The sequence below is a fragment of the Abramis brama genome (genome assembly GCF_963993115.1).
Source record: "Abramis brama genome assembly, chromosome: 4".
Lineage (NCBI taxonomy): Eukaryota > Metazoa > Chordata > Actinopteri > Cypriniformes > Leuciscidae > Abramis > Abramis brama.
Genome location: NC_139966.1, coordinates 17741710 through 17769008, shown reverse-complemented (window position 1 = coordinate 17769008; position 27299 = coordinate 17741710). Strand labels below are relative to the sequence as shown.

Below are 27299 nucleotides of genomic sequence, written 5' to 3'. Positions count from 1 at the left end.
TTCGGGGCTGTGAGAGTAGTTAACCAATTTCCCCAACGAGAGGAAGTGACAGAAGTGACTTTTGCTTGATTCATTAGTGCGGATACTGCATGAGGGCATTTTACATTTACTGTCTGACCTAACACCATTACTGATGAAGCCTGAAGCGCTAGATGAACTGCCTGTACTGCTCTGAGGCATGGTCCCATACCTTGAGCTACTATGTCAAGTTTACCAGAATAGTAATGAATTGGACGTAAACTGCCCCCATGATCTTGCATTAGACATGCAGTCATAAAGCCCAAATGTTCATGGACATAAAGCACAAAGGGTCTATTAGATTGGGCAATTCCTAATGCTGGTGCTTGACATAGTGCTCTCTTCAAATCATTGAATGCTTTGAGGTGAAGTTCTTCCATACAAACAATATCTGAATCTTTACCATGGCCTTTCAACAAGTCATAGAGAGGCTGAGCAATCGAGGCATATTCTTCAATCCACGGTCTACAGTAACCTGCTGTTCCTAAAAATGAGCGTAGTGTTTTAATGGTAGTAGGCAGAGGTATGGCTTTGACTGAAGCCGCTCGATCCTGTGTAATGGATCTATTTCCTGCACCAATTGTTTGACCCAGAAATGTGACTTGCTTTTTAGCAATTTGAGCTTTGTGAAAGCTGCATTTGTGTCTTTTTTTATGTAAATAGTCCAACAATGCTGCCAATTCAGTTTGATGTACCTCGTGATCTGTTGAGGCAATCAAAATATCATCGACATATTGAATCATAGTGGACTGTTTTACTGGACATTCTGGGTCACACAAATCACGTCTGACAGCCTGATGGTATATGGTCGGGGAGTTTTGAAATCCCTGGGCCAATCGGGTCCACTGATATTGTTCATGGTCAACTGTGAAAGCTAACCATGGCTGGCTGTCAGAGTGCAATGGTACAGAAAAGAATCCATTAGACATATCAATTACTGAAAAAATCTTACACTCTAATGGTAAGCCATTACACATTGTAGATGGATCTGCCACTAGCGGGGTGATTTTATCAATGTTTTTATTGGCTACTCTGTAATCTATGGTGAGTCTCCATGTCCCATTGGATTTCTTGATGGGCCATATGGGTGAGTTACAGGGACTGTTGGTTTTAACTAGCACTCCTTGCGTCAGCAGCTTTTCTACAATAGGTTTGATTCCCTGTATGGCTTCCTTACTGATCGGATACTGTTTGGTAACTGGGAGTGGAGTTCCAGTCAGTTTGACTGGTTCTACACCTGTCAATAAACCACAATCATCCTTGTCATTAGCCCAAATTGGATGATTCAGTAAGAAAGCATACTCTGGAGGGATTGCATTATTGGTAGAAATGTGTGCTGAGGAAATTTTAATGCTAGCAGATTCTGAGGACATGTCTAAATTTAGATGTACTTGTCTCAGGAGATCCATGCCTAAAATTGCACCTGTATTCAATGGAGCACATAGCAATTTTGTCGTCAGAGTTTTCGGGCCAAATTGTACCTCTATGGGCGGGGTTTCATACAAAACAGAATCTTCACCTATTACGCCAGTTAAAGAAAGTTTGGTTTTCTTGTACGGGATGTCTAAACCTTTAGCCAATTTTGTAGGAATTATCGTAATCTCTGCACCTGTATCAAGCAAAAAGTCAATCTCTTTTTCTTTTATGCTACCTTTCACAAAAATTCTTTTGTCATTATGATGGATTACAGGGGAAAGGTAGCTACTCACAGCCCCAACAATTAGTTTTTTTCCTGTTCTTTTTGTGCTCTTAGAAGAGCCTGCGCGAGCTGTCCTAAAGTTTCAGTGGACATTGGCGGAACTACATCAGGATTGTAGGCAGGCTGAGAAGGAGCAGAATTATGCATAGCATTTCTTTTTGTATCTTGCAACTTCTTCCTACACTCTCGCTCCCAATGTCCTAAGTTTCCACAGTAGTGGCATTTGCCTTCTTTTTTAGACCACCTGTTTTCTTGTTTCGTTGGGTTAAACGTAGCTGCTGCTATTCTCACTTGGCTTTTAACATCAGCATCTCTTTCCCATGTAGCTAACCTGTCTAGGTTACTTCTGAGAGTTCCGTTAGCCCACGTAACATGTAGGAATGGCAAGGCTGATCTGTACTCAGCTATAAGACCATCTGCCCAAATACGGATTAGAGCTCCTCTATCATCTAGTACACTTTCAGAATCCTCCACTATTCCACTGTACGTTGCAGCTGCCTGAGAAAATCTTTCAGTGTATTCACTTATAGTCTCTCCTTTCTTTTGTACACATCTAGTAACTTTCGACCAGTCTATTTTGGGTCCTAAGAGATTCTTTAGGATTTTCAAAACACCTTCTCTCAAATCGCCTTTACTGGCATGTTGTAGTTCAGACGTAACAGCAGACTCAAAATTGTTGAATTCAGATTCAGTTAGAATTTGTGACATCAGCTGTGTTACTTCTGGCAACGACATGTCGTACAGACGCATTTTACTTATCAATGCTCTTCTAAATTCAGAAAAATTTGTGCGAGCTGAGGGTAGGCTCTGGGATAGTCTCTCTACATCTTTAGGTCCTAGCGCTTTGACAACAGTTTGTATTTGTACAACAGAAGAGTTGAGAGGAACACTTTCAGTTCCCTCAATTCCCTGAGACCTTCTCCTTGCCCCACACACCTTCACTGAATCTACTGGCTGATCAGTTACTGATTGGATGGCTACATCTGTTTCAAAAAAAGCTTGTAAGTCAGGGTAAATGGTATCTGGCTGACTAACTTCTACATCAGTTTTTTCTATAGCTTTGTTGCGGCTCAATTTCTTAGTCAACGAAGATATTCTAGCACGTAGCTCATTTACCTGTTTCTCTAGCTCTGCGTTGCGCTTAGACTGTTCTGTGGCTTTTGCTAAGACAAATTCTCGATGAACACAAATAATGCCCTTCATATGGTTTTTGCGGATGCTTGCTCCAAGCACCTTTTTACACTCATCTACTGACCAAGTTTTGTCTGGGTGAATTTCATATTTCTGAGTTAGTTCCTGTCTAACTTTTTCAGTGACTATTAGGTCCATTTGTTCTCTTAACATATTTTTGAATTCGCTTTCTGTCCACGATGGAGTCGCAAAGCCACCCTTTTCCGTTGTGGGGATCAGTCTGGCATTTTTTCTAAACATTTCTGTGAGTTTTCTCGTTACCACACAATAAACAAAAAAACTAAAACTTCTCTAGGGTACACTTGTTAACACATCAGCTATTGCTAACTTTCCAAATGACCAACACTTCACACTTAACCTCCCTGCCTACAAAAAAAAAAACAGAGGATCAACCAAAATATTAGCAACTTACGCTAAAATCTTCCCTGCCTACAAAAACAGAGGATCAACTGAAATAACTAGCACGTAAAGCTAATTCTTCTCTGCCTAAAGCAAAGGGTACACAATATTAACCTCTAATGTTAATCTTCCCTGACGGGCAGAGGGTATCTTTCATCTCTAAAAAAAAACTTTTTTTTTAAAGGATAACTTAGTTAACAAAACCCTGCAGCTGTCTGTTAACTCTTCTCTGAACGGCGCAGAGGAAAAACACATATACTGGTCTGTAGCAGTTCTTTGAATGGAGTCAAAAACTCACCAACCCTTGGTTGTAAAGGAAGATTCTGGAACTCAGTCAGGCTTTGAGATCTTTGAGCTTGAAGTTTCAATCTGGAGGAAGCTGGAAAAATTCAGTCTGGTAATCTTTGTTTAGCTGGAAGTTTCTCTCTGGATTCCAAAAGATGCAGTCTGGAAAGCAGATCTTTTGTTGAGCTTGCTGTTTCAATCTGGATTCAGGTCTTTGAGTTTGACGTTCTTTGAGTTTTCTTTTTCTCCATCCGGGTCACGGCACCAAGTTGTTGTGAACTTAGAATCGAAAGACCAGGAGACTTGGTTGTTTCTTCAGCAGGTTTCTTTATTGAGAACACGAGCCGTCGGCAGCTGCAGTCACCAAGCCTGACGTGAATGTTCTCTTACAGTTTATATACATTTAGGGGCAGGAACCGAAAAAGACAGGTTTAAGAACCGGTTCTAGACTGAGAGCATTGCCCACCCTAATCCACTCAGCATATCTATTCAAACACTGAGACCCGAGTACAGGACTGGCTGGACTTTCTTGCTAAAACACAAACTCCAAGAGTTTCAGTAAAACAGGACTGACCAGAGTCGTTTGCTAGAAAACTCTGATAATCATAATTTATACCTAACCTTAACCTGCTAAATTCAATGTAAACCTAAATTAAACATTTTAATAAATCTGGATTCCCACAGTATACAACGATTCAACATCCATAGTGACTAGAAGAACAGGACAATCCGGTAATTTCACATTGTTAACAAGTTCAATAAAATGCATCGTATCTCTGATATAAGAAGGTAAAGACATCACCAAAGGTTGTAAATAAAAATCGACGAAAGCTGAAATTTTTTCTGTAAGAGACCCAATTGCTGCCACTATAGGTCTCCCAGAGGGAATATCACTATAAGGTTTATGAATTTTGGGCAGTGTATATAACACCGGTGTAATCGGATGTTCGACACACATATATTCGTATTCAGCTTTCGTCAACAAACCTGAATCTACAAACAATTTTAAAGTGTTATGTACAGATGTTTTGAAATTAATCACAGGATTTGTACTCAATTTTTTATAAAAGGTTGAATTAGACAATTGTCTCTGAATTTCGACTTCGTAGTCTCTTCGATTCAAAATCACCACTGCACCACCTTTGTCAGCACTTTGAATAACTATAGATGAATCTTGTTTCAATAATGCCAATTCAGACAGTTGTGCTTCTGATAAATTGTGTGCAAGTTTATATTGTCTTTTGGATTTTAATATAGAAGTTACATCGCTTTCTACTAGCCTACAATAAGTGTCCAAAGAGGCATTCCTACCCTTAAAAGGAACAAACGTGGATTTACCTCTAAAGACAGTCCGATGTTGTTCAGTCGATTGATAGTCATTCATAGATGTGTCACAATCACCATCGCCCGAGGATAAATCGGACACAGAAACTCCAGAGTCCAGTGAATGAGCTTGATGTAAACAAGACTGTCTTACACTGAAAAATTATTTGAGTCTCAAGGTACGAAAAAACTTTTGTAAATCAATATATGTATCAAATTCATTGCAATGCGCCGTAGGTGAAAACGAAAGTCCTTTGTTAAGCACAGTCAAACAGTCATTAGAGATCACTTTGTTCGATAAGTTAATAACATTAATCACCTCTGCATCGTTCTTCGTGTCACATACTGAGATCTTATGGGAGGTCTTTTTGCTCCTCCTGCATTTCTTCTTTGACGAGTGATGTTGAATTGTCGTCCGCTTTCTAAAAAACGTTGTGGCTGGGACAAATTGCTGGAATCTGAGTCCCGATCAAATGACGAAGACGACTGAGCAGACGAGTACCTTTTGTCATCGTGTTGTAAGGGTTTTCGTGCCCCCCGCAAGGTGAATTGTGATGAAACCTTCGAAACCTAACCTAACCTTCGAAATATTTTAGTTAGAGCGGATTTGAAACCGGCTCCTCACTTCTTGAATAAAATACCTCATGGTAATTTTAGATGTGGTAACTGTCAACAGTGTAATTTTACATACAAGACATCAACTTTTACACATCCTCACACGGCAAAAACTTTTAAAATTCGAGGCACCATTTCGTGTAAGACGGCCAATGTTATTTATATGCTGCGTTGTCCTTGTGGCTTATATTACATTGGTAAGACTAGTAGACCTTTGAAGAATCGCATTTCTGAACATCGATGTGCAATTAGACACCATGATCCAAAAAGTCCAGTTGCACAGCATTTTGCAGCTTTCAGACATTCAGTTTCTACTCTTCAATACATAGGCATCGAGGTAGTTAAGTATCCACGTCGTGGAGGTGACATTGATAAATTGCTTTTACAGCGTGAGGCTTTTTGGATTTTCACATTAGACACGTTGTCCCCTAGAGGACTTAATGAAGATTTTGATATTCGTCCATTTCTTTGAATTGTTATATATGTGTGTGTGTTTCTCTCTTTTTGTATATAATACATCAAAGGTTTTGGAGTGATTATTTTAATTTAATTATTTTGATGTATATTTTGTAGGTATCAAGGAAAGTGTTTTTCGAAATGCATATTAATTATGATATTGTTGTATTTTGCATAGTTTTTTAGATATTTTTGTGTGTATTTTTTCTTTTCTTTTTTTCTTTTTTTCGTTTTGTAGTTGTTGTATTGGTTAGTAACATGATGTTTGGACATGTGATCACTTGGAGATATAAAAGGTTGCACATCTGTAGTCAATTTGTCTGATGAAGAGCCTGCGTGCTCGAAACGTTACATACGCTATGCGATAGTTGTCTTGAAAATAAATATTTTTGATAATTTTGGAGCTTAGGTGTTGCCGACTTTATACTTTATTTTTTATTTGCTGTTTTCTAGTCGAGCACCCTTTTGAGACTGATGTGCGTGCCTTTGTTTCATTTTTCTTCAAACAGCAGCCAACATCAAACCTGACAACCATATAAAAGCCATATAAGTTAATCAAAAGTCTCTTTTAAAAGCCACCCACACCCCGAATTTGAATCACTACATAGCAGCAACTTGCAAAAAAAAAAAAAAAAAGTATAACCTATTGTATAACTAACCTATTGTTTTTACACTCAAATGAACTTAATATGTCCATATTTTTTAAATTTGTTAAAAACACACAGACTCTTATATGTATTTCAATTCGGACACATTAACTCTGCTTTATGAACTCATACACTCTTTTTAGCATGTTTGTTTTCATCACATTTGTAACAATTTTAATGCAGGGATTATCTGGTAAAAATAGTACATTTCAATGCACGTTTGTGATTTTAGACCGCAGAGTGTGAACAGGACTTTTAATTTGGTGCGGTGACATGACGTCATAAGGCTGCGCTGCGCTCACTCATCTGTTGGGATTCGACTAAAGAAAGGTTTGTTTCAAGAATTTAATGTTTAAATCGATAGAAACCGTGCAGTAGCCTATTTGTTATTTATTTACTTTATTTTTCAAGCGATTTGAAATTAGTTATTTATTATTGATTAACATTGTAAGGCTTTATCTGACTTTAATGAAGGATATTTTTGTGAGTAAAGCGCACCCACACATGAGAAACAGTAAATTTAAGTCTCATTTCACTCCCCTTTATTGTGAATCAGTTTATCATAAACACGAATTCAGTCACTGGTCAGTAGTGATGGAGAAACCGAGCTTTTCGATACTCCGAGTCAATTGAATCAAATACTTTACGAAATGATTCAGTGATTCAAATAGTTTGAATCACGACACATGAACGAGAACAACAAACACTTAAACATGTGTAATGACAGCTTTTACAAACCAACTGCTAATGTTTTCATGAAAGTGTAATCATTTAAATATTGGCTAAAATGTAGATCATAAATATCTAAATGTGAAGTGCCAGTAGTTTGTGTTCTTATATTAGTTTGTAGAGTTAGTTTTGAGTGTTTTATACTCTAAACAGATCATTTAAGTCCATTAACTCTCTTTCTGACTGACTCTCTTACCAGTGAACTGAACTACTGAACTAGAGCTGATTGAGACGTGTGGATTTATTTTCTTTCTGTTAATTCTCATCTTAAAACGGATAAACACACAGAAAAAATCCTGGTGAAGCGACCGAGATCCACGTGACTATTATAAAGATGGCGTTTATTAAAGAGGAGATTGAAGACATAAAGATGGCGTTTATCAAAGACGAGATTGAAGACATGGGGATTGAAGAAACATTCAGAGTCAAACATGAAGAAACTGAGGAACAAACAGGTTGGTTTCATTCTGAAAGCTGAACTCAGTCATTTCATCTTTATTAAAATGTCCCAACTCTACAAAAATGGAGAATATAGCAGAAGTATAATCATACAGAGATTAATACAGAAGTAGCCTAAACAAAATAATAATGTTTAACATTTAACCCAATATCTACTTCTGAATAGAGAGCAATGAAAAAGTCTGTATAAAATTTAAATATTCTATAAAATGTATCATTGTACTTCTATAGTATCATACTGAACTGGAGGGATTTTGTTTAATCCCAAACTGACTGATTTTTGCGGCCTAAAATGTCTAGTTTCGTAGCGGCTTTTCTCAAAAATTTGCGACAATATTTGCGCTGTTTCTTGTGTAGTTTTTTAGTGAAAATACACAACAGTCAACATTCTTCTAACCATTTTATTACTTTTCTGACCTCAAGAACCATTGGGTTCTGTAATTTCTAAAAGGAGAACAGTGATATTAACTTAAACATCTAATTTCAACATTTTATTTCAAATATAACACCAAAAAAAATTTTTTTTTTGAACAGGATTTTGTGAAACTGGGGTTGTCAGGTCCTCTAGAGCAGTGGTTCTCAAAGTGGGGTCCGCGGCGCACTGCCTGGGGGTCTGTGGAAAGTTTGCTATAAATTATAAACATACCCGGAGAAAGTGCAGGGCCCATCGTCATTACTCCCGCATGTGTAACGTTAGACCAATGAACATTCGGCTTTTACATTAGGGACTTTTTTATTTAAGAGGCTACCGGAGGAGTTTTGAGATCTTGATGATGCTGACTCGCGATCTTCGCAGTAGTGAACGTGCCAGAGAGAAATGCACTTTTCATACTGATTACATAAGCAGAGAACAGTCTGTTTTATTTCGTTTTGAATTGTTCTGTTTAAAAGAAGACATGTCAAGATTTCTATTCTATATATATCTCAGGTCTGTGAGGCAAGTACCTTATACGCTGAGTTTCGGTTCATTTATGAGACAAGAGTCCAGTTCACTCGCCGGCGACTCCGTGTCATGATTATCTATTTTCTACTATCCAGGTGTGTCTGATTATTGTTATTGAGGTCAGGCACACCTGGATTAATCAGTTTGTCCAATAATGGCAGACAGGAAACAAAGGAGCTGGCTGAAGTTCAGGAAGTAGTGCAGCTGGGCATAAAGCCAATTGGTTGATGAAACGTTGATTAAAATTAAGATATAATTAATAAAAAACGAAATTCACTTTAAAGAAAGGCTTTGTGCGTTCTGTTTGAGGTCTCTGTGAAAGTTTTAAAGTCGCTTTCAGAGCGCTCACGTCCTTAATGGAGAACTGTCACATCCGTACATTGTTTTTTTCCTCATAAATGCGATCACGAAAAATAAAATAAAAAGAATATTTTATGCTCTGTGGAGGCCAGGGGCGTAGTTTGTGGGGGGGATGGGGGGGGAGATAACCCCCCCAATATTTAAATCTATGCATTACAACCCCCCCCCAATATTTATACCATGATCACAATATTAGGAGGCATACCTAAACCTCAACCCCCCCAATGTTCAAACAAAATCTACGCCCTTGGTGGAGGCCGACCCTTCTTCATCCGGTGAGTAATATTACTTTTGTTTTGCGCAGTGTAATTTATAGAATTACTAAAAAAAATATTTTGCCTAAAAGTTAAAGCTTTTTTGTGTCACGTCACATGTGTATTTCCCTCATATTAAATATAAAACGCATGTGTAGACTGATATTTTTCTAATGTTTGGACTCCTTTATTAAGGGAGTATATAAACAGACGTTTCAATATTAAATGCATTTTCTGATAATTTATATTTCAAGTTTTGACTGCAAATGTCACGTCCATAACGCTGGAATTGCCCAATTTTAAATAATTTATCCTCAACTAGTTTTTTGGTGTAGGTCTACGTATTTTATTATGTTAACTTCAAATAATATTAATAGTAAGCTAATTTAAAGATGTTGTAGCCCTACATCTTACACATCACACTCCACTGTTATGGTGGCCATTTCAGTAGATTTACTCACTAACATTGTTGTGGAAACACAATAAGAATGGAAACTAAAATATGATAGTATCGTGCAACAGCGCACATTCTATCAGCTGCAGTTCTGGCGCCTCAGTCCCAATACTGTAAAACGTCGTAAAAAGACGTACATTCACATCACATGTTAATTGCAGCAGTAGAGTTACTCACAGGACACTGCACTTATTCGCAATCACAAAAGTTCATTATTTGCTCGTGCTTTAAAGCTTTGCCGGGTAAACATTTCATTGGCATTCTGTTCTGACATGATGCACTTTTTCTGAGCGTGTACTGAAGTGCGTGCGCATTGTCAAACAGCGCCAAACTGGATTTTTGTTGGGTCAGACCCATCTGATAGCGATGGGGGGCTGAGACCAAGAGAGCTACATGGAGCTACATGAAAAAAATATGCACCAAACAAGCCACTTTGAAATTTTGCTGTTTTTTAAAAAATAATTGCGACTTTTTATCTCACAATTGCGAGTTTACGCAATTAATCTCGCAATTCTGACTTTATATCTCGCAATTCTGAGAAATAAAGTCAGAATTGCGTGAAATAAAGTCGCAATTGCGTGCTATAAAGTCAGAATTGCGAGATATAAAGTCAGAATTGCGAGATATAAAGTCAGAATTGCGTGAAATAAGGTCGCAATTGCGTCTTATAAAGTCAGAATTCTGACTTTTTTTCTCGCAATTGCGACTTTATATCACGCAATTCTGACTTTATATCATGCAATTCTGACTTTATATCTCGCAATTCTGACTTTATATCTCGCAATTCTGACTTTTAAACACACAATTGCGAGTTTATATCTCGCAATTCTGACATCTTATCTCAGAATTGTGAGATATAAAGTCCAATTCTAAGGGAAAAAAGACAGACTTTTTTTTAGCCTCAGAATAGTTTATATCTCACAATTCTGACTTTATAACACGCAATTGCGACTATATATCATGCAATTCTGACTTTATATCTCCCAATTGCGTATTATAAAGTCAGAATTGCGTGATATAAAGTCGCAATTGCGAGAAAAAAATTCCGAATTGACTTTATATCATGCAATTGCGACTTTATTTCACACACAATTCTGACTTTATAACACGCAATTGCGACTTTATTTCATGCAATTCTGACTTTACATCTCGCAACTGTGAGAACTAAAGTCAGAATTGCGAGATATAAACTCGCAATTGTGAGATAAAAAGTCGCAATTATCTTTTAAAATGTTTTATTCTGTGGTGGAAACAAGCTTCCATATTCTCTCTCTCTCTCACACACACACACACACACACGCACGCACGCACACGATTTAGCTATTACATTTGTGTTGCAGTTATGAGGGGGTCCTTGGAATTTTTTCTACCCTATGAGGGGTCCCTATCTCCAGATAGTTTGAGAACTCCTGCTCTAGAGGGGTCTATGCTCCCCCTTTAGAAAATGTTGTATATTTTAAAAGTATCAATCAATTTTATATAGCCTATGTATCAAATATGATACAGCAGGATTTTGAGCAACATTTATTTGTTCATCTCTCAATCATTATGTAGGCCTATTGCATTGCTTTGTGTTTTAAAATATAAAAATTTACCTTCCCTTCATATTCTCAGCATATAATGGGCCATAAAAACCTGGGATATTAAATACATGACAAACTTTTTTTCTTTTATATTTTGTCTACAGGTAAAAAAAATGTTCCATTTAATTTTTTTTATTTTTTTTTTTTATCTGACTAATATTTAATTATTTCAGGCTTTACAGGGTAGATAAATTAAACCCTATTCAGATGGGATTAGTTTTGCAAGGGTAGATGGAGTAATGTAATTTTACCAAAGGACATCTGTAATAATAATGGCCAATTCACACGGGATAAGAAATCTCAGTAAAACTGGCAGAAGTGGATATAACCTATAACAGTTAGGTCTGGTCTAATGATGTCTTAATTAAATTCTGCTTGGATTCTTTTGGAAATAGGCAATTACCTAAAATAGAAGTTTCATGCCTCTCACAAGTGCTTTCGACCTTCTTTTTGATATGAATGCTGTGGTAAACACTTGAGTTTTGCCACAGACTTGATGTGCCACCGCCTAGAACGCAACTGAATGTTTTTTCTTGTGCCTCCATACTTTGAAAAACTGCAGAAAAATATTTTAAACAGGAAATTACGGAATATTTACATACATTTACAGCTGGTCTATTCGCACGGGATTAGTATTACCCAAGGTAATTTTTCTGGACCTTTATACAGAAGGTAAAAGTCGCCGTAATCTTTACTGACATTGTCAGTGATGATTACTGAGATGCACATTCGGGTATGTATATCCGCGGGACTCGCATGTGGCACTGATATCTGTCTCTTATTAGCAATCACGCCCTGCTTCATACCACAGTCGCGTTAAAAACATCAATGTATTCATCATCTATAAACATTATTAGATCCTTCAGCATGACGAAAAGTCCCATCATTCCGCTTATCACTCCGTCATCAACCTATGCCTTTGTTATTGTAAGAGGTTAGCGACCCGTAGCGGGAATTTTTTTTATTACATATTGTAGCTTTAAGCCAATCCGGTCCGAATAGGGCTTAAGTATTTCTACAATACAACAAAAAGAACCTTAAACAACAGTGGCGTACTTTTAAAGAATACACAAAATGTAGGCCTAAAGTAAAAAAATGTTTCAAATAGATTAAAGTGCAAAAGAACATAACATAACTATAAAGAATCAGTACACAAGTCAGAAAGGTGTAGTAGCCTGCTGTCTTTATATTACTGAATTTTCATTCTACTTGCCTTTTTCCTTTTTGCTACTTGCGTATTGACTTGGAAGTAGCAGACGTCTTTTTGACGGGTGATTGCCATGGTGAATCGTAATTTCGGAGCTCCATTGATTATGGCTTTTTATAGTCGTGGTGCACGCTTTTAAATCCGAGTCAACCTACTCAATTCCCGATATGTCGTCATAAGGGGAAAGGTAACCTCCACTTTCTCTGCTTTGCCTGCCCAGAGAATTTGGCCCGCCCATGAGAAAATGAGCTAAGCGAGTGCGATATTGTTTTTTCCTCGAGAGACATCATGGCTTGCAAACGAGCGAAGCATGGCAGTTGCTCAGTGTTTGGATGTACAAATGAACACACAAGTATTTTTTTAGTTCCTTCATCCGAGCCTCTGAAGAACCAGTGGGTTATTATTTTTTTCTCTGGAAATGCGCCGGCATAACTTACCAAAGTTTTGCATGGTCCAAACATTTCACCGACGACTGTTTCCTCAACTTGGGCCAAAACAGAGCTGTCCTTGCTGAACGTCTGAAAATAAATCAATCGAGCTACCAAGCAACAATTTCTGATGTTTAATTGTTCAAGTTCAGACAGATTATCTTCTCTCTCAAAGTCGTTCAATACTGTTTATGTATTAGTAAATCAAGCCAGTGACTAAACGATCAACTTCACATCATTTCTCTTAGTAGGATGAAAATAATCTTATTTAAACTGTGATTAAAATGTATACAGATAGCGATCAAAGAACAATCCCTTTCCAATCAGCCAAGCTGTCAATCACACAGCGCAAGTTTATCTGGACACTTGCCAAAACTTGTTATGAAAACAATGAGGCTGTTACACTGCACAACAAAGCTCTTACTGTACTTACCTCATGTTTGCATTGGTGAAAGCATTAGTGAGAGCAGCAGACACGCCCCTTCAAACAGAACGTTCAAATCAGAGGCTAAAATCAGGCTTGGAAAAATGCCTTTTATTTCTAAATTCTGACAATTTTTTTTTTTATTAAGTTTTCTGCAGACATATAAAGGGTGTTACAACAGATGTAAAATGAAACAAGGTGTCTGAAAGAAAAATAATCAACAGAACAGTTCCACACAGCAATATAGACCCTCACCCATCAACCCCTAAGGCCACCCGTAGCACTCACAAGTAGATAATAAAAAACAAAATAAATAAACTAGTAAATACATAGACGAGAAAGTACGTAAACAAAAAACAATAAAAAACATAAGACAGTAAACAAAAGAAAAGTCTCCCCCCTCCCCACTTAAATCTAATCAGGAGGTCCTAACATCCCGATAAGGCCTTCAATAGTAGTCAGTACAGGGCTTCAAGTTTTATGAAATGATCTCAGCGAACATTTAAGAGAATGTCTAATTTTTTCAAGGTGGATGCATTGCAATACCTCTCTTATCCAATCGTCATGTGATGCTTCCATTTAAGGAGGATGACACACCTGGCCAGCAAAGTAGAGGTGGGCGATACTCCAAATTTTGGTATCGATCCGATACCAAGTAAATACAGGGCCAGTATCGCCGATATCGATACTGATACCAATACTTTTTCATTTTAAAAGCATGCACTTGAACTTGTATGCACTTTCCTGTGCTAGAGCAGTGTGTCATGATTTATGAGGTGAATGCATCATTAATATGCTAAATCTGAAAACGTTTTCATGACTACTAAATATTTTGTGATTTGTGCTCTCAACTCGCCTGTAATTATTAGTCAGTGACTTTTACAAAACTACCCTAATTATAATAAAAGTACTATTGTACACTAGCCTACTGTTCAAAAGTTTGGGGTCTGTAAGATTTTTAATTCTCTTCTGCATTTATTTGATCAAAAATACAGTAAAAACTGTAATATTACAATTAACATAGGCTATCTGTTTTCTATGTCATACTAAACTGTAATTTATTCAATTGATCAAAGCGTAATTTTCGGCATCATTACTCCAGTTATGATGATAATTAATTTTAATATGCTGATTTACAGCTCAGAAAACATTTCTTATTATCAATGTTGAAAACAGTTTCATATTTTTTTGTGGAAACCATGATGCAGAATTATTTGATGAACCAAGTTGAAAGAACAGCATTTATATGAAGTAGATTTTTTAACAGTGAAAAACCCTTGACTGTCACTTTTGATCAATTTAATGCATCGATCCTTGTTGAATAAAAATATTAATTTCATTAAAAAAAATCTTACTGTCCTCAACATTTTGAACCGTTATACACTTTTGCTTTGTTTATTGCGAAATAATTAATGCGATTAATGCGATTGTTTCTCTCTCATCTAAGCAAGGCTTCGTTTCCCAAACGTGCCTGTGAGCTCAGTGAAGCACCAGCATCAAACGCTCTCTGTGATTGATTGGTTTCGTCTTGTATCCAGATGACTAGGAGAAAAAGTTCTATCCTACACAATTATCCGCTAACATTCGCTTATTTTTCCACTTAGAAGCTTATTTTACGCACTGAATTGCGTGCTAAATTAATTAAATATTACTGGTAAAAAAAAACACACATTTGGATCGATATTTTTATGTGAGGATCGATCCTTTTCGATACCACGTCAGTATCGAAGTATCAATATTTTAGGATCGATCCGCCCACCTCTACAGCAAAGTAGTAAAGGCAATGACGCAGTGCGCTGTAGCTGGTATACATGTGATTGGGGAAAGGCCGAACATGACAGTCAAGGAATTAGGGACAATAGTGTAATTGAGGGCCTGTGAGAGAGTTCTGAAAATGTTGGACCAATAGTCTGATAGTGCCGGGCATGACCAGAACATGTGAAGATAATCGGCTGGGGATTGTCTGCATCTGGTACAGGCCTCTCTTCTGTTAGGAAACAATTTAGCCAGTCTGGCATTAGTGAAATGAGCTCTGTGAAGCACTTTACATTGTATTAGGGCATGTCTAGCACAAATAGATGAAGAGTGAACTAAACTGAGAATGTTTTTCCACTGATCAACGGAAATGTCAATGCCCAAATCTTGCTTCCAGATTAGTTTAAGGGAGTCAATTGGAGATTATTTTACTATAAATGGTTGAAATCAGTCGTCTTTGACCAGAGTCGAAGGTGAGAACTGAATCAATTTCTGATTTGGGTGGACGATTGGGAAAATGGGGAAATAACTTTTGAATAAAGTGCCTCACTTGAAAAAAATGATGACTATTAGGAAGGTTAAATTTAGCTGATAAAGAAGAGAAAGAGGAGAAGACTTCGTTTTCATACAGGTCGTTTAGAGTAGAGAGATTCTTAGCTGCCCAAATATCAAAGAAGCTGTCTGAAAGGGACGGGGAAAATAAGTGATTATTTGAAATTGGCATATGAATCGATTCTCTATGTAGACCAAATTGTTTTCTGAATTGATGCCAAATCTTAATAGTATTAATAACTATTGGATTGCTCGATTTTGTGTACCCCAAGGGGAAGCTGGGAGCAGATATTAGAAAGTAAATAACGAGAGGAAGATATCTCTATATGCACCCAGGGCGGACTAGAGGCACAACTTTTAAAGGGGTCATATAATGCAATTTTTGTACAAGCTAATATGATTCTTTAGGGTCTAAATTAAAAGTTTGTAATATACTTTAATTAAAAGTTCTCATTAGTATTGTAAGAAAACACTCATTTTACCTGGTCAAAAACAGCTCTGTTAACGCCATTTAAGTGCATGTGTCTTTAAATGATAATGAGCTTTGCTAAATTAGCGAAAAAGGATTTATTAATGCAGACTGGAAGATGCTGGAAAAGATACAAAAACTTCGTCAGGATAACCATTTTAATTTGGTTTGCACGACCTATTTCAGAAAGGGAAAGGGAACTCCACCTAGCAATATCTGACTTGCATTTTTCCAAAAGTGGTGTAAAGTTCTTAAAAAACAAGTCTTTAAGCGAACCGGTGATAAATATCCCCAGATATTTAAACCCATCCAAGGCTAATTTAAAGGGGAATGAAGAATGAGGAAGAGATTTAGCCAATTGGTTAACAAAAAATAACTGGCTTTTTTGAAAGTTTTAACTTGTACCCTGATAGGCAGCCAAACTGTTCTAGAACAGATAGTATAGGGGGAAAGAAGCTATGGTGTCGGAGATGTACAATAACAAATCGTCTGAATAAAGGGAAAGTTTATGGACCAAGCCATGTCGTATTCTGACAATTTTTTTATCTAAAAAACATACTAACATTATAAAGGCACCCCAGGAAACATTATTAAATAATCCATGCCATGGGTTGGAGCTGAACTCTGCAGGAAAGGTAGATTTCCAGGAACAGGACATCTAGTGCAGGGGTGGCCAACATCAGTTCTGGAGAGCCACAGTCCTGAAGAGTTTTTGTCAAAACCTTATCAAAAACACCTGAACAAGCTAATCGAGGTCTTGAGGGTTACTAGAAAGCTACAGACAGGTGAGTTTTTATCAGGGGTTGGAGCAAAACTTTAGGATTTTGGCTCTCTAGGACCGACACTGGCCACACCTGATCTAGAGTGTTTATTGCATTCCTATTCTGTGCTGAGGAAAGCACATCTCATAAGCATTTATTCTTACACTGTCAGAGTTTTTTTAGTTTTTTTATTTAAGTTGCCATCCACCACCAGCATTTTTATTGATTTTTCACTTTCATCAATGGCAGGAGAGCATTGTGTCATAAATGAGTGATCTCATCATTGGTGGGGAAGGAGTTAAGAACCACTGTCCCTGGGTGATAAAGATTTTTGAAATTAAAACTTTTTATCAAAATCAAAACATTAAGGATGTACAAAACATTAAGGATGTACTTACACTAGGCAATCTGAACCGTGCCCCAAAACGTTTGACCCCCTAAGTCTGGTTTGTTTGACTAGTGTGATTGCTCTGCAAAATGCACCAGAGCACGGAACAGCTACTAATTTTGTGTGTGCTACTGTCATCATTACGACAGCAAAAATATTCTACTACTATTTGATTAGTACACGTTTCAATTAATTTGATTCACTCTACTATATTTAGGTTTATTCCGGTTCTCAACTTATTGATGAACAGGAATTGTAGTTTGCGATTTAAAGCTACAAATTCCTCCAATGTCAGATCTCTCCTAACAAGCTAATGATCTTAATGTGATGAATAAGGGGCAAAATGTGCAGTGGTGGGTTCCTAGGTCCCGGTTTTAAAACCACTGGTGTATTGGGGAAGATCTACAGATGGGATGGGCAACTCTGATCAAGGATGGAGCTAAACTAAAATAGTGGCCCTCCAGGACCAAACTCGAATGCAAATTTAACCCAACCCCAAAATGTCTTTAGTCTTCAAGACTGCTTGTAAATTACAGGCAGGTGTATTTGATTAGCAATGAAACTTAACTCTGCAAGACAGTGTAGGATAGAATAGGGTATAGAGCATACATGTTATTGGTTTTGATGCTTTAAATGTCTAAATTGGATTGTCTTTTTTTCTTTTCTTTTTTTTCTGGCCCTAGACCCGATGGCACTGAAAGAAGTGAGTCATGAACTTAATGAAATGGAAGAAGAGAAAGAACATTATGATAAACATGATTTCATGACTGGAAAAAGATTGACACTGGCTAAAAAGACTTCCTCACATAAAAGAGCTGAAAAGACAGGAACTAGAAGTAATTTCACCTGCCAACAGTGTGGAAAGAGTTTCAGACATAAAGGAAACCTTAATGTCCACCTGAGAATTCACACTGGAGAGAAGCCTTACACCTGCCAACAATGTGGAAAGAGTTTTAATCAACAAGGAAGCCTTATAGTCCACGTGAGAAGTCACACTAGACCAAGCCTTTTCACCTGCAAACAGTGTGGACAGAGTTTTGGAGGAAAAGGAAACCTTAAAGTCCACTTGAGAATTCACACTGGTGAGAAGCCTTACACCTGCCAACAGTGTGGACAGAGTTTCAATCGAAGAGAAAACCTTCATAGGCACATGACAATTCACACTGGAGAAAAGCATTTCACCTGCCAACAGTGTGGAACGAGTTTCACTGAAAAAGGAAACCTTATAGCCCACAAGAAAATACACACTGTGGAGAAGCTGTACACCTGCCAACAGTGTGGAAAGTGTCTCAGACATAAAGGAAACCTTAAAGCTCACATGAGAATTCACACTGGAGAGAAGCCTTACACCTGCCAACAATGTGGAAAGAGTTTCAGTCAACAAGGAAGCCTTATAGTCCACATGAGAATTCACACTGGAGAGAGTATTTTCACCTGCAAACAGTGTGGAAAGAGTTTTAGTGGAAAAGGAAACCTTAAGGTCCATATGAGAATTCACACTGGAGAGAAGCCTCATACCTGCAAACAGTGTGGACAGAGTTTCACTCGAAAAGAAAGCCTTAAAGTCCACATGAGAATTCACACTGGAGAGAAGCTTTACACCTGCCAACAGTGCGAAAAGACTTACACTCGGAAAAGAACACTCACCAGGCACATGAAAATTCACACTGTAGAGAAACCTTTGTGTGGAGCGAGTTTTACTAGAAAAGGAAAACTTAATGCCCACATGAGAATTCACACTGGAGGGAAGCCTTACACCTGCACTCTGTGCGGGAATGGCTTCACACGGGAACAAAGCCTTAGGGAACACATGAATATTCACACTGGAGAAAAGCCATTTGCATGCAATCAGTGTACAAAGAGTTTCAGACGTAAATTAACTCTTAATTACCACATGAGAATTCACACTGGAGAGAAGCCATTCAAATGTGCCCAATGTGAAAAGAGTTTCAGATATAAAGATAACCTTAAGTGCCACATGAGGATTCACTCAAAAGAATTTAGTTGTCGTCAGTGTGGAAAGAGTTTAACAAATAGGAAACTCCATAAGAATCATGTAATAACTCACACATGATAGAATTTCCCATGTCTTCAGTGTGAGAAGAGTTTCCCATATCAAAGAAACCTGAAACTGCATTTGCAAACTCATTCTGGAAAGTAATTGCTGTGTTTATCAGTGTGACAAGGTTCAAAGAAGGAGCAATTTCAAAAACCTTTCTCTTGTCATCAAGCTTACAGATACACCTGAAAAGTCATGCAGATCTGAGGCTCTGCAATTTAAAATGGAACCAGTAAAATATGTATCTGTGTGAAATTATGGCTATAATCACATCTGATTTTCCATAGAAATGTTTTGTTATCTTTTTTTCTGTGTGAGTCTATTCACATGACTTTTAAATGTGGCTTGTATCAGATACTCATCTTCTACAAGACTCCAGCCTGGAATGTTCATCACAAGTGATTCACCCATTGTGTACATCCACACCTGACCATCTCCTTTGCACTTGTTACTGTCCTCCTGTATTTTTAGTTTCTTAGTAGAGACTGTTATTTAGATATATTTTCTGTTCTTTTGTTTCAGTTCACATTTCTTGTGTATTTGTGTCTATAGTTACAAATCATGTTTCTATGGTTTCACTTGTCTTGTTTAGTTCATTGTTTATCCCTTTGTATTTATGATATATGATGGTGCCTGCGTGTTTGTCAGCATGTCGTCTGGCTTGGAGTTTCTTTGTTTGTTTGTGCATTATGTACCTGTTCAGCTCAAGGCCTGCTTTTGGTGCTTTTTTGGCAAATGGTAACTCCATGTTTTGTTACGATCGTCAAACTCTTATTAGCATTCGGATATTTTAATTGGCATTGGTCCCCCGGGACTCTGTTGTTATGGATTCACTCCTCCTCCGTCTTTACTTTAGGTTCCCATGGAGCTGCTTCGGTAACTATGTTGCCACCAAAGGAAGAAAGGTCATTCGAAATGTGGAAAATAAATCTAAAGCCCTCTTTACACCTGGTATTAAGATGCATTTAGGTTGATTGGATCACAAGTAGATGAGGGAGACACATTCCTGTTTACAGCTGATGTTTTAATCTGTCTCTTTTGTCCACTTTCAAGTCAAGTCAAGTCATCTTCATTTATATAGCGCTTTTAACAATACAGATTGTTCCAAAGCGGCTTTATAGTGATAATAGGAAATTAAAGTAACAGAGATTGTTTTGGCTTTATAGCAGGTCTAGAATAAAGTCATTTTCGAGCTAAAATTAGTTTTGATTGATTTACTTCCGTCACAACGATCATTGTTTATTAACTTAGGGGCCGCTAACACAACACCATTTTAACAGAAAACTCTAAAGTAGTGATGCACCGATGTGAAAATTGTGGCCGATACCGATAACCGATATTAATATTGCTGTTATGGCCGATACCGATATTTACCGATGTCGATATCTCTATATAGAAAACACATTTTTGTGATAATCAAATAAAGAGCTATTTTCCAAAACACTTTTTTTTTTTTTACTTTTGTAATTTATTTTCAGAAATTACTGATATCGGGCATGTTTACCTGTGTGCAAAATATGTCATCAGATTTTCAGAAGAAAAAAATTAATATTTATATAATACATTTTTATGAAGGATACAAGTGTGTCCTGAATTCACACTATGAATAAGGATGAAAAGGCAATGAATAGGCAATGTCAATGTCTGAGAGTTTTGTATAAATGGTGAGATTGACAAGCGCTGAAAAACTGTGCTGTTGAATTTACACCTCCAGCCTAGTTCAACGATTGTGTAGGCTGCTCTGTACCTAACCTCTGTCATTAAGAAACATCCAGAAATGTCCCAGATATTTATAAACACCCCTCAGCAATCTGATATATTAAGTGAATCCCAAAAAAATCCCAGTGCATAAACTTTCAGTTATGTCCATGGTTCACGTCAACACACGCTGAACACTTGCTAGGTGTACGTGCTACGTGTAGGCTAGAATAAAGTTGGGCTGCAGCTACAGTGGATATTTTAATTGTTAACGTGCTTTTCATCCATTCAATGGTGAAACGAAACTCTTCTTATCACTCAAGGAAGATATTTTTCCACTTCCGCATAGGCTGTTTTTTTTTTTACTAGGGTGACAATACATCAAGACTTTAGAGTAAAAGCAAACTGCAGTCGATCAATACTTTATAGGCTACTGACCCGGCCTGGAAGTGTACGTGCATAACCCGAAGGACGTTAGCTTAATTTCTACTATGTCGCCAAATATATGGATTGAGCCAAACTGGACTGTTTGGCAAGACGACTGCTGTTCTTTGCAATTCCTATTACGACCATATAACTACATTCTGCCTGATACTAGGTCTGTCACTTTTGAGAAAAATCAAATTCGAACGGGTATCAAATATCAAGCAATTTATTCGAATATATTTGAATATCTACGAGTCAAAAAAACAATCAGTCAAAAAATGCGTCATGAAGAGGAAAAAAAAACATATACAAGTTGCATTTATTTAGAAATTTATTTCACACAAAAAAAACACGCAGACGGGACAGTTCTCTGTTACGGACGTGAGCGCTCTGAAAGCGGCACTAAAAGACTGCTTTAAAACTTTCAGAGACCTCAAACAGAAAGCACAAAGCCTGTCTTTAAATTTAATTTCGTTTTGTATTAATTGTATCTTAATTTTAATCAATGTTTCATCAACCAATTGCCTGGATTTAATAAATAGTAAATATAGTAGAAAATATTTAATCACGACACGGAGGCGCCGGCGCGTGAACCTGGAGCTTGTCTCATAAATGAACCGAAACTCAGCGTATAAGGTAGCCTACTTGCCTCACAGACCTGAGACATATAGAAAGCTTGAAATGTCTACTTTTAAACAGAACAATTCAAAACGAAAGAAAACAGACTGTTCTCTGCTTATGTCATCCATATGAAATGTGCATTTCTCTCAGGCGCGTTCACTACTGCGAAGAAAGTGAGTCAGCATTGTCAACTTCATCTTCAACTTCACACGTCAAATACACAAGACAACATGATTATCCGCCTGTTCACATCAGCCCTATTTTGACATCGGAACGATACCAATGTGTAAAAAAAATGACCATATCGTCCGAAATTATATCGGCGGCCGATATATATATATATATATGCACCACTACTCTTAAGTTCTCTCTGCGCAAACTGTAAAACGCGGACCTGTGAGAACACTGATGGCGTGCACATGTGTATTAAGAGTTCAGTCTATATGTATGCGCGTTTGAATATATGTGCGCAGGCGTGTAGTCCTTCCCTACAAACCAACCCTCAACAAATTACTTGTCTGGCCTTAAAATGTGTAATACAGAATCTTAGCGTTTCAGCATAGCCGCAGAAACCGAAATTATCCCGACAACGCTTTATCTGTAGAGAGGTAAAGGGATAGGATGCCTTCACAGGGGAGAGACTAGTTGACACTTCAGGGCTGCGTTCTCATTGTGTCAGGCGCAGGTCCTTCATCAGATCTGGATCCGGTGGACTGCGGTAAACCTCGGGATAAACAAAGAGACTAATATTAGCGCAGATGCCATTCTTCTTATGATGTAACGAGTACATCAGGATTTATGGGAAGTGTTCCCGGTTCCGGCTGACCTAATCTATGCAGCCTAACATTGAATTATAGAAGTCTCTAATGTATTATGTGAATGCTAGGTCAAAGAGATGTGTCTTTAATCTAGCTTTGAACTGACAGAGTGTGTCTGCTTCCCGGACAATGTTAGGAAGACTGTTCCAAAGTTTTGGTGCTAAATTGGAAAAGGATCTACCGCCAGCAGTCAATTTTGATATTCTAGGTATTATCAACTGGACGGATTTTTGAGATTGCAATAGAGGCGAAGAACTATAATGTTAACGCATTATAGTTCATCGCCTCTATTGTGATCTCAAAATTCGCTCGCTCAAGTACTGGGGAACTAAACCATTTAGTGCTTCATATAAATTTAAAAATATTGCTGATTATACTACAGGGCCGTTGAATGCTTGAATCTGATTGGTTGACGAACGTTCTAAGGCAGGGAACGACAACTGGCGGCCCGCCAGCAATATTTTTTGGCCCGCCGGATTATTTTAGAAGTCCTAAATGCTGCACAAAACTCTTCCACTTTACTTGAGAAAAGCCGTAGTCACGCGGCGATTTCACCGCCGCATATTGTGTGAAACGCCCATAGGGAATCATGTGGTGCGGGATTACATTTTAAAGTATAACTGTGCGTTCACACCGGACGCGAATAGCGCGTCAAATTCGCGCCTGCCGCGTCTAGTTATACGCTTGACCACTTTGTGTCCATTCGCGTGTCAAAAGACGGTAGCGGTCGGAACTCTGGTGTACTTTGGACGGAGCGGGCGGTCTGACTGACAATAGCCCACTCCCGACATCTTTTGACAGCGTATCCGCACTTCATTCTGACCACCTGTACACCTAGCTCTGAGGAGCTGTTTGGTACTGAAACCATTGTCAGTCAACAACATTCTTTTTTTGCAAAGATGTTTGAAATAGCCTACCTTATTTGTCAGTAGGGCAATATGATTTTCGTTTATGTTGCTTAGAAATTTGAGTGATAGGCTTTGTCCTATTTAAATTATGTTATTTATATTTCATAATTTTTTTCTGTGGCATTTTTTTTCTCTGCTGACAGTACAATGTTAAAATAGCCTAATATTTATATTGACACGAACACAATTATTGTATAGCATTTATAATTATTATAGGCTACTTAATCTCCTTCTTTCCGTTAGAGGCATCTGAATGTGAGATTCTGGAAATGAGATCTAAATTTTGCGGACCCGTCAGGTCGGGAAATAAAGCGGGTGAACACCGAGTGTATTTTAAGCGGTTGCTGAATAGAACCTTGTGGGAACGGGACGAAAAAAAAAAAAAACAGTCCCGCGCAGACCTCCTTAAACCTTAGGTGTGTATGTGTGTGTCCCGAATAAATAATAATAAAAAAAAAAGGAATAAAGTTCAAAAGTCGGACTGTAAGCGAATGAGGCATGATTGCTATTCACACCTTTATTAAAATGGTTGTAATCTGTTACCACAATAGTACTTGATCTGTTTAAAATGATTTCCTTGATATATGCCTAAGGTGTTAAATTAAAAATTAAAATTTGTCTAATCCAGTAATTAATTTTTTCTATTTTTGACCTGAGCACAATCAGAAAATCAGACAACCCGTCGTTATTCGTTTTTTCATTTTAGTTCAGGAAATAAATAATGGAAAAACAAGTCGTTTTTCATCTTTTTATTTTTGGTTTTAATTTGAAAAAACGATTGAACGAATGATCCACGGACGGTGACGGACCCATCATATTCCGCGATTATAGGCCTATATAAGAGTATTTAATTTGTATCCATAGGCCTACTCTGTGTAGCTGGCCCGCCATCTACTGGCTAAAAAAAATATTGGCCCGCGGCCAAAGTTACTTGCCGACCCCTGTTCTAAGGTGTGCATTATTTTCAGGGAAACGCACGGCTAAAGTAGTTCCAGGCAGGTCTTGACCGCATTACAGTTCCATATCACTTCGCGTAGTTAACTGTAATAATGGAAAATAGGATACAATTCATAACAAGAAAAAACATTTAGCCCCATGCGCTTGATCTGCAATTTTCAATGTCTAGCTTCACAATCAATAGAAACATGCAGTTTAATTTTAATAAATAAAGTATATAGTCCTATCTATAATCAACCCCCATTTTGTTTTAGGCAGTTATAAATTCAAAAAGTCCAGTACAAATGGTACTGCCGCTTAGCAGTTGCTAGGTGACAAAACCAGACCGTCCCATTGAACAACTCCCAGGACACAGCTACCAACAATTTGTTATTGTGACAATACATTTTGTTAGTTTCATTTTCCAAAAAAACTGTGGTGGAATGTTTAAGTACTTTAGATTGTTATTCAACTCCTGGAGAAATAAAAGGTCCCCACTGATTCAATTCGTTCTCAATTAATTGGGAACGTTTTGAAGAGATGAACCGTCAAACATAAAAGGTTATTGTCAGATTTAACAACCTTAACATTTCACAAACAGTTTGGTGCTGCTTATGAAATTTCTTTGTTCTGCTTTCATATTAGACTCTCTGAGATGAAACCTGACGGTGCGTGTCCACTGGCACGGAGTGAGCGGAGCGGAGCGAGCATTTTCAATTCATTCCAATGGAAGTCGAGCTTCACGCTCGCGCAGTGCATTTTGGGATTGACAGCGGACCGGAGAAAGCGTTGAGAGCGTCAAAAGGTTGGGCAGTTCTCGACTTTATGCAGATATAAAGCGAAAAACGCGTGTGAAAAAATATGTGACGTCTGTCTTTAGAGTTTAAAAATATGCAAATTTTGCCGGAGAGTATGCTGGATTTAGTGTGTAAATCATTTTGTTTATAAATTAGATGCTTTGCAGTTGTTATATATGTTAAATATTTCATTTTGGATGTGTTCATTGTGATTATACTGGCTGGGTTTACAAAAGTTGACAGGATATTTGCTTGGATCATTTGGAAACAAAGCTTGTATATTTCGAATGTAATTGCATGCTTTTTGTGCATTCACGCGTTTGACGTGAATTCGCATCTGAAGCCCGAGTTGAAAAATCTGAACTATGGCGTCTGTTCGCGCCGCGTTAACCAATCAGGAGCCTGCTTGTTGCTGTCACGTGGTGCTGTCCTGCTCGGAGTCATTCATTCAAAATGGAGAAAAAAACGTATATTGGCGGTGAGCAGTCAACTGGTGCCGTACGACGTAGTTTGTATTTTTACCGAGACAGGAATAAAAAGGACCTCGCTTGGAAAGAGGGTCAGTGAGGAGATTGGGCAACCTGGTAAGTTGTAAATATGTTACACATTTCTCTTTTGAGTCACGTTATTGACCTGCTAACCAGCTAGCAAGCTGCCTTGCCGCTATTTTACAACTATTTTACAGCTAATATACAGCTACTTTTTGCTAACAAGATAATGTGTTTATTCAGAGGACGTCTGCAGAAAAAAGTGGAAAAGCCTCAGGGACACGTACCTGAAGGAGAAGAGGAGTGGGTCAGCAGCAGAGTCGGCGAAGAGGTGGAAATACTCGCAGATCCTGGGATTCCTTGATCCCCCATGGGCGACGAGTAGTAACATGGAGGGGGTCGAGGCCCGGATCGGAGAGGACAATCACCTCGAGGACCAGGGACAGCCTGAAGAAATATCAGGGGAGACAGTGACAGGTGTGTTTCCACATATATGCTGCTGTCATGTTTACAGATGAAGAAAATCAATCTCTCAATGACTATTGTTACCAACGTGTTGTATTAACATTTAATATTGTCTTGACAGAGGCAAATGATCAGAGAGAGGATCGTCCAAGATCCCCTTCCTCTTCTCCTGTCTCCCCAGTCCCTGGTCCCTCAGCCCCTGCTGCTGAACCAACAGGTGTGTGAAGGCAATAGTACAAACAATATTTCAACATGTAACGTGCACAAAACATTAGTCCCCTTACTAATTATCATTGTATTTGTAAATGCAGACACAAATCCATTGCAATGTATGCCACCAATCATCTGCATACATCATTTTTAGCTACTGTTCATTTGCATCTTTATCTATGTATATGTCTGAAGTATAACTTTAATTACTTAATATTATGTTAAAGCAAGTTCAAAACAATTTCACACTTGCATTTAAGCACTATCTATGTCACTCAAACAGGCACAGATATTATTCTCACAATATCTAGACAATTTTGTTGTTAAAATAAAATTTTTAAACCGTCACTGTGAACATGAAAATCAGGTATCAACTTTCTGCCTTCTCTTTGCACTGTGTGCTGTATTTTTTATTTTATTTCACAGGCCAACAGAGGAGGAGAGCCCGCCGGTGGCCCCATGAGCGGTCACAGG

General features: G+C 37.9%; 1 protein-coding gene across 1 annotated transcript; it reads left to right on the top strand.

Moving 5' to 3' along the window:
• The first annotated feature begins 7573 nt into the window (after positions 1 to 7573).
• On the top strand, positions 7574 to 20895 carry LOC311081356 (uncharacterized protein). The gene is made up of 2 exons (XM_084111902.1): positions 7574 to 7817; positions 18083 to 20895. The coding sequence occupies exons 1-2, from the start codon at positions 7697 to 7699 to the stop codon at positions 19471 to 19473; spliced, it is 1512 nt and encodes a 503-aa protein (XP_083968028.1). The 5' UTR covers positions 7574 to 7696; the 3' UTR covers positions 19474 to 20895.
• The last annotated feature ends 6404 nt before the right edge of the window (positions 20896 to 27299 follow it).

Coding starts and splice junctions, on each gene's coding strand:
- LOC311081356 (XM_084111902.1), top strand. CDS start 7,697: ATGGCGTTTATTAAAGAGGAGATTGAAGACATAAAGATGGCGTTTATC. Junction 7,818..18,082: donor AGAAACTGAGGAACAAACAG/GTTGGTTTCATT, acceptor TTCTGGCCCTAG/ACCCGATGGCACTGAAAGAA.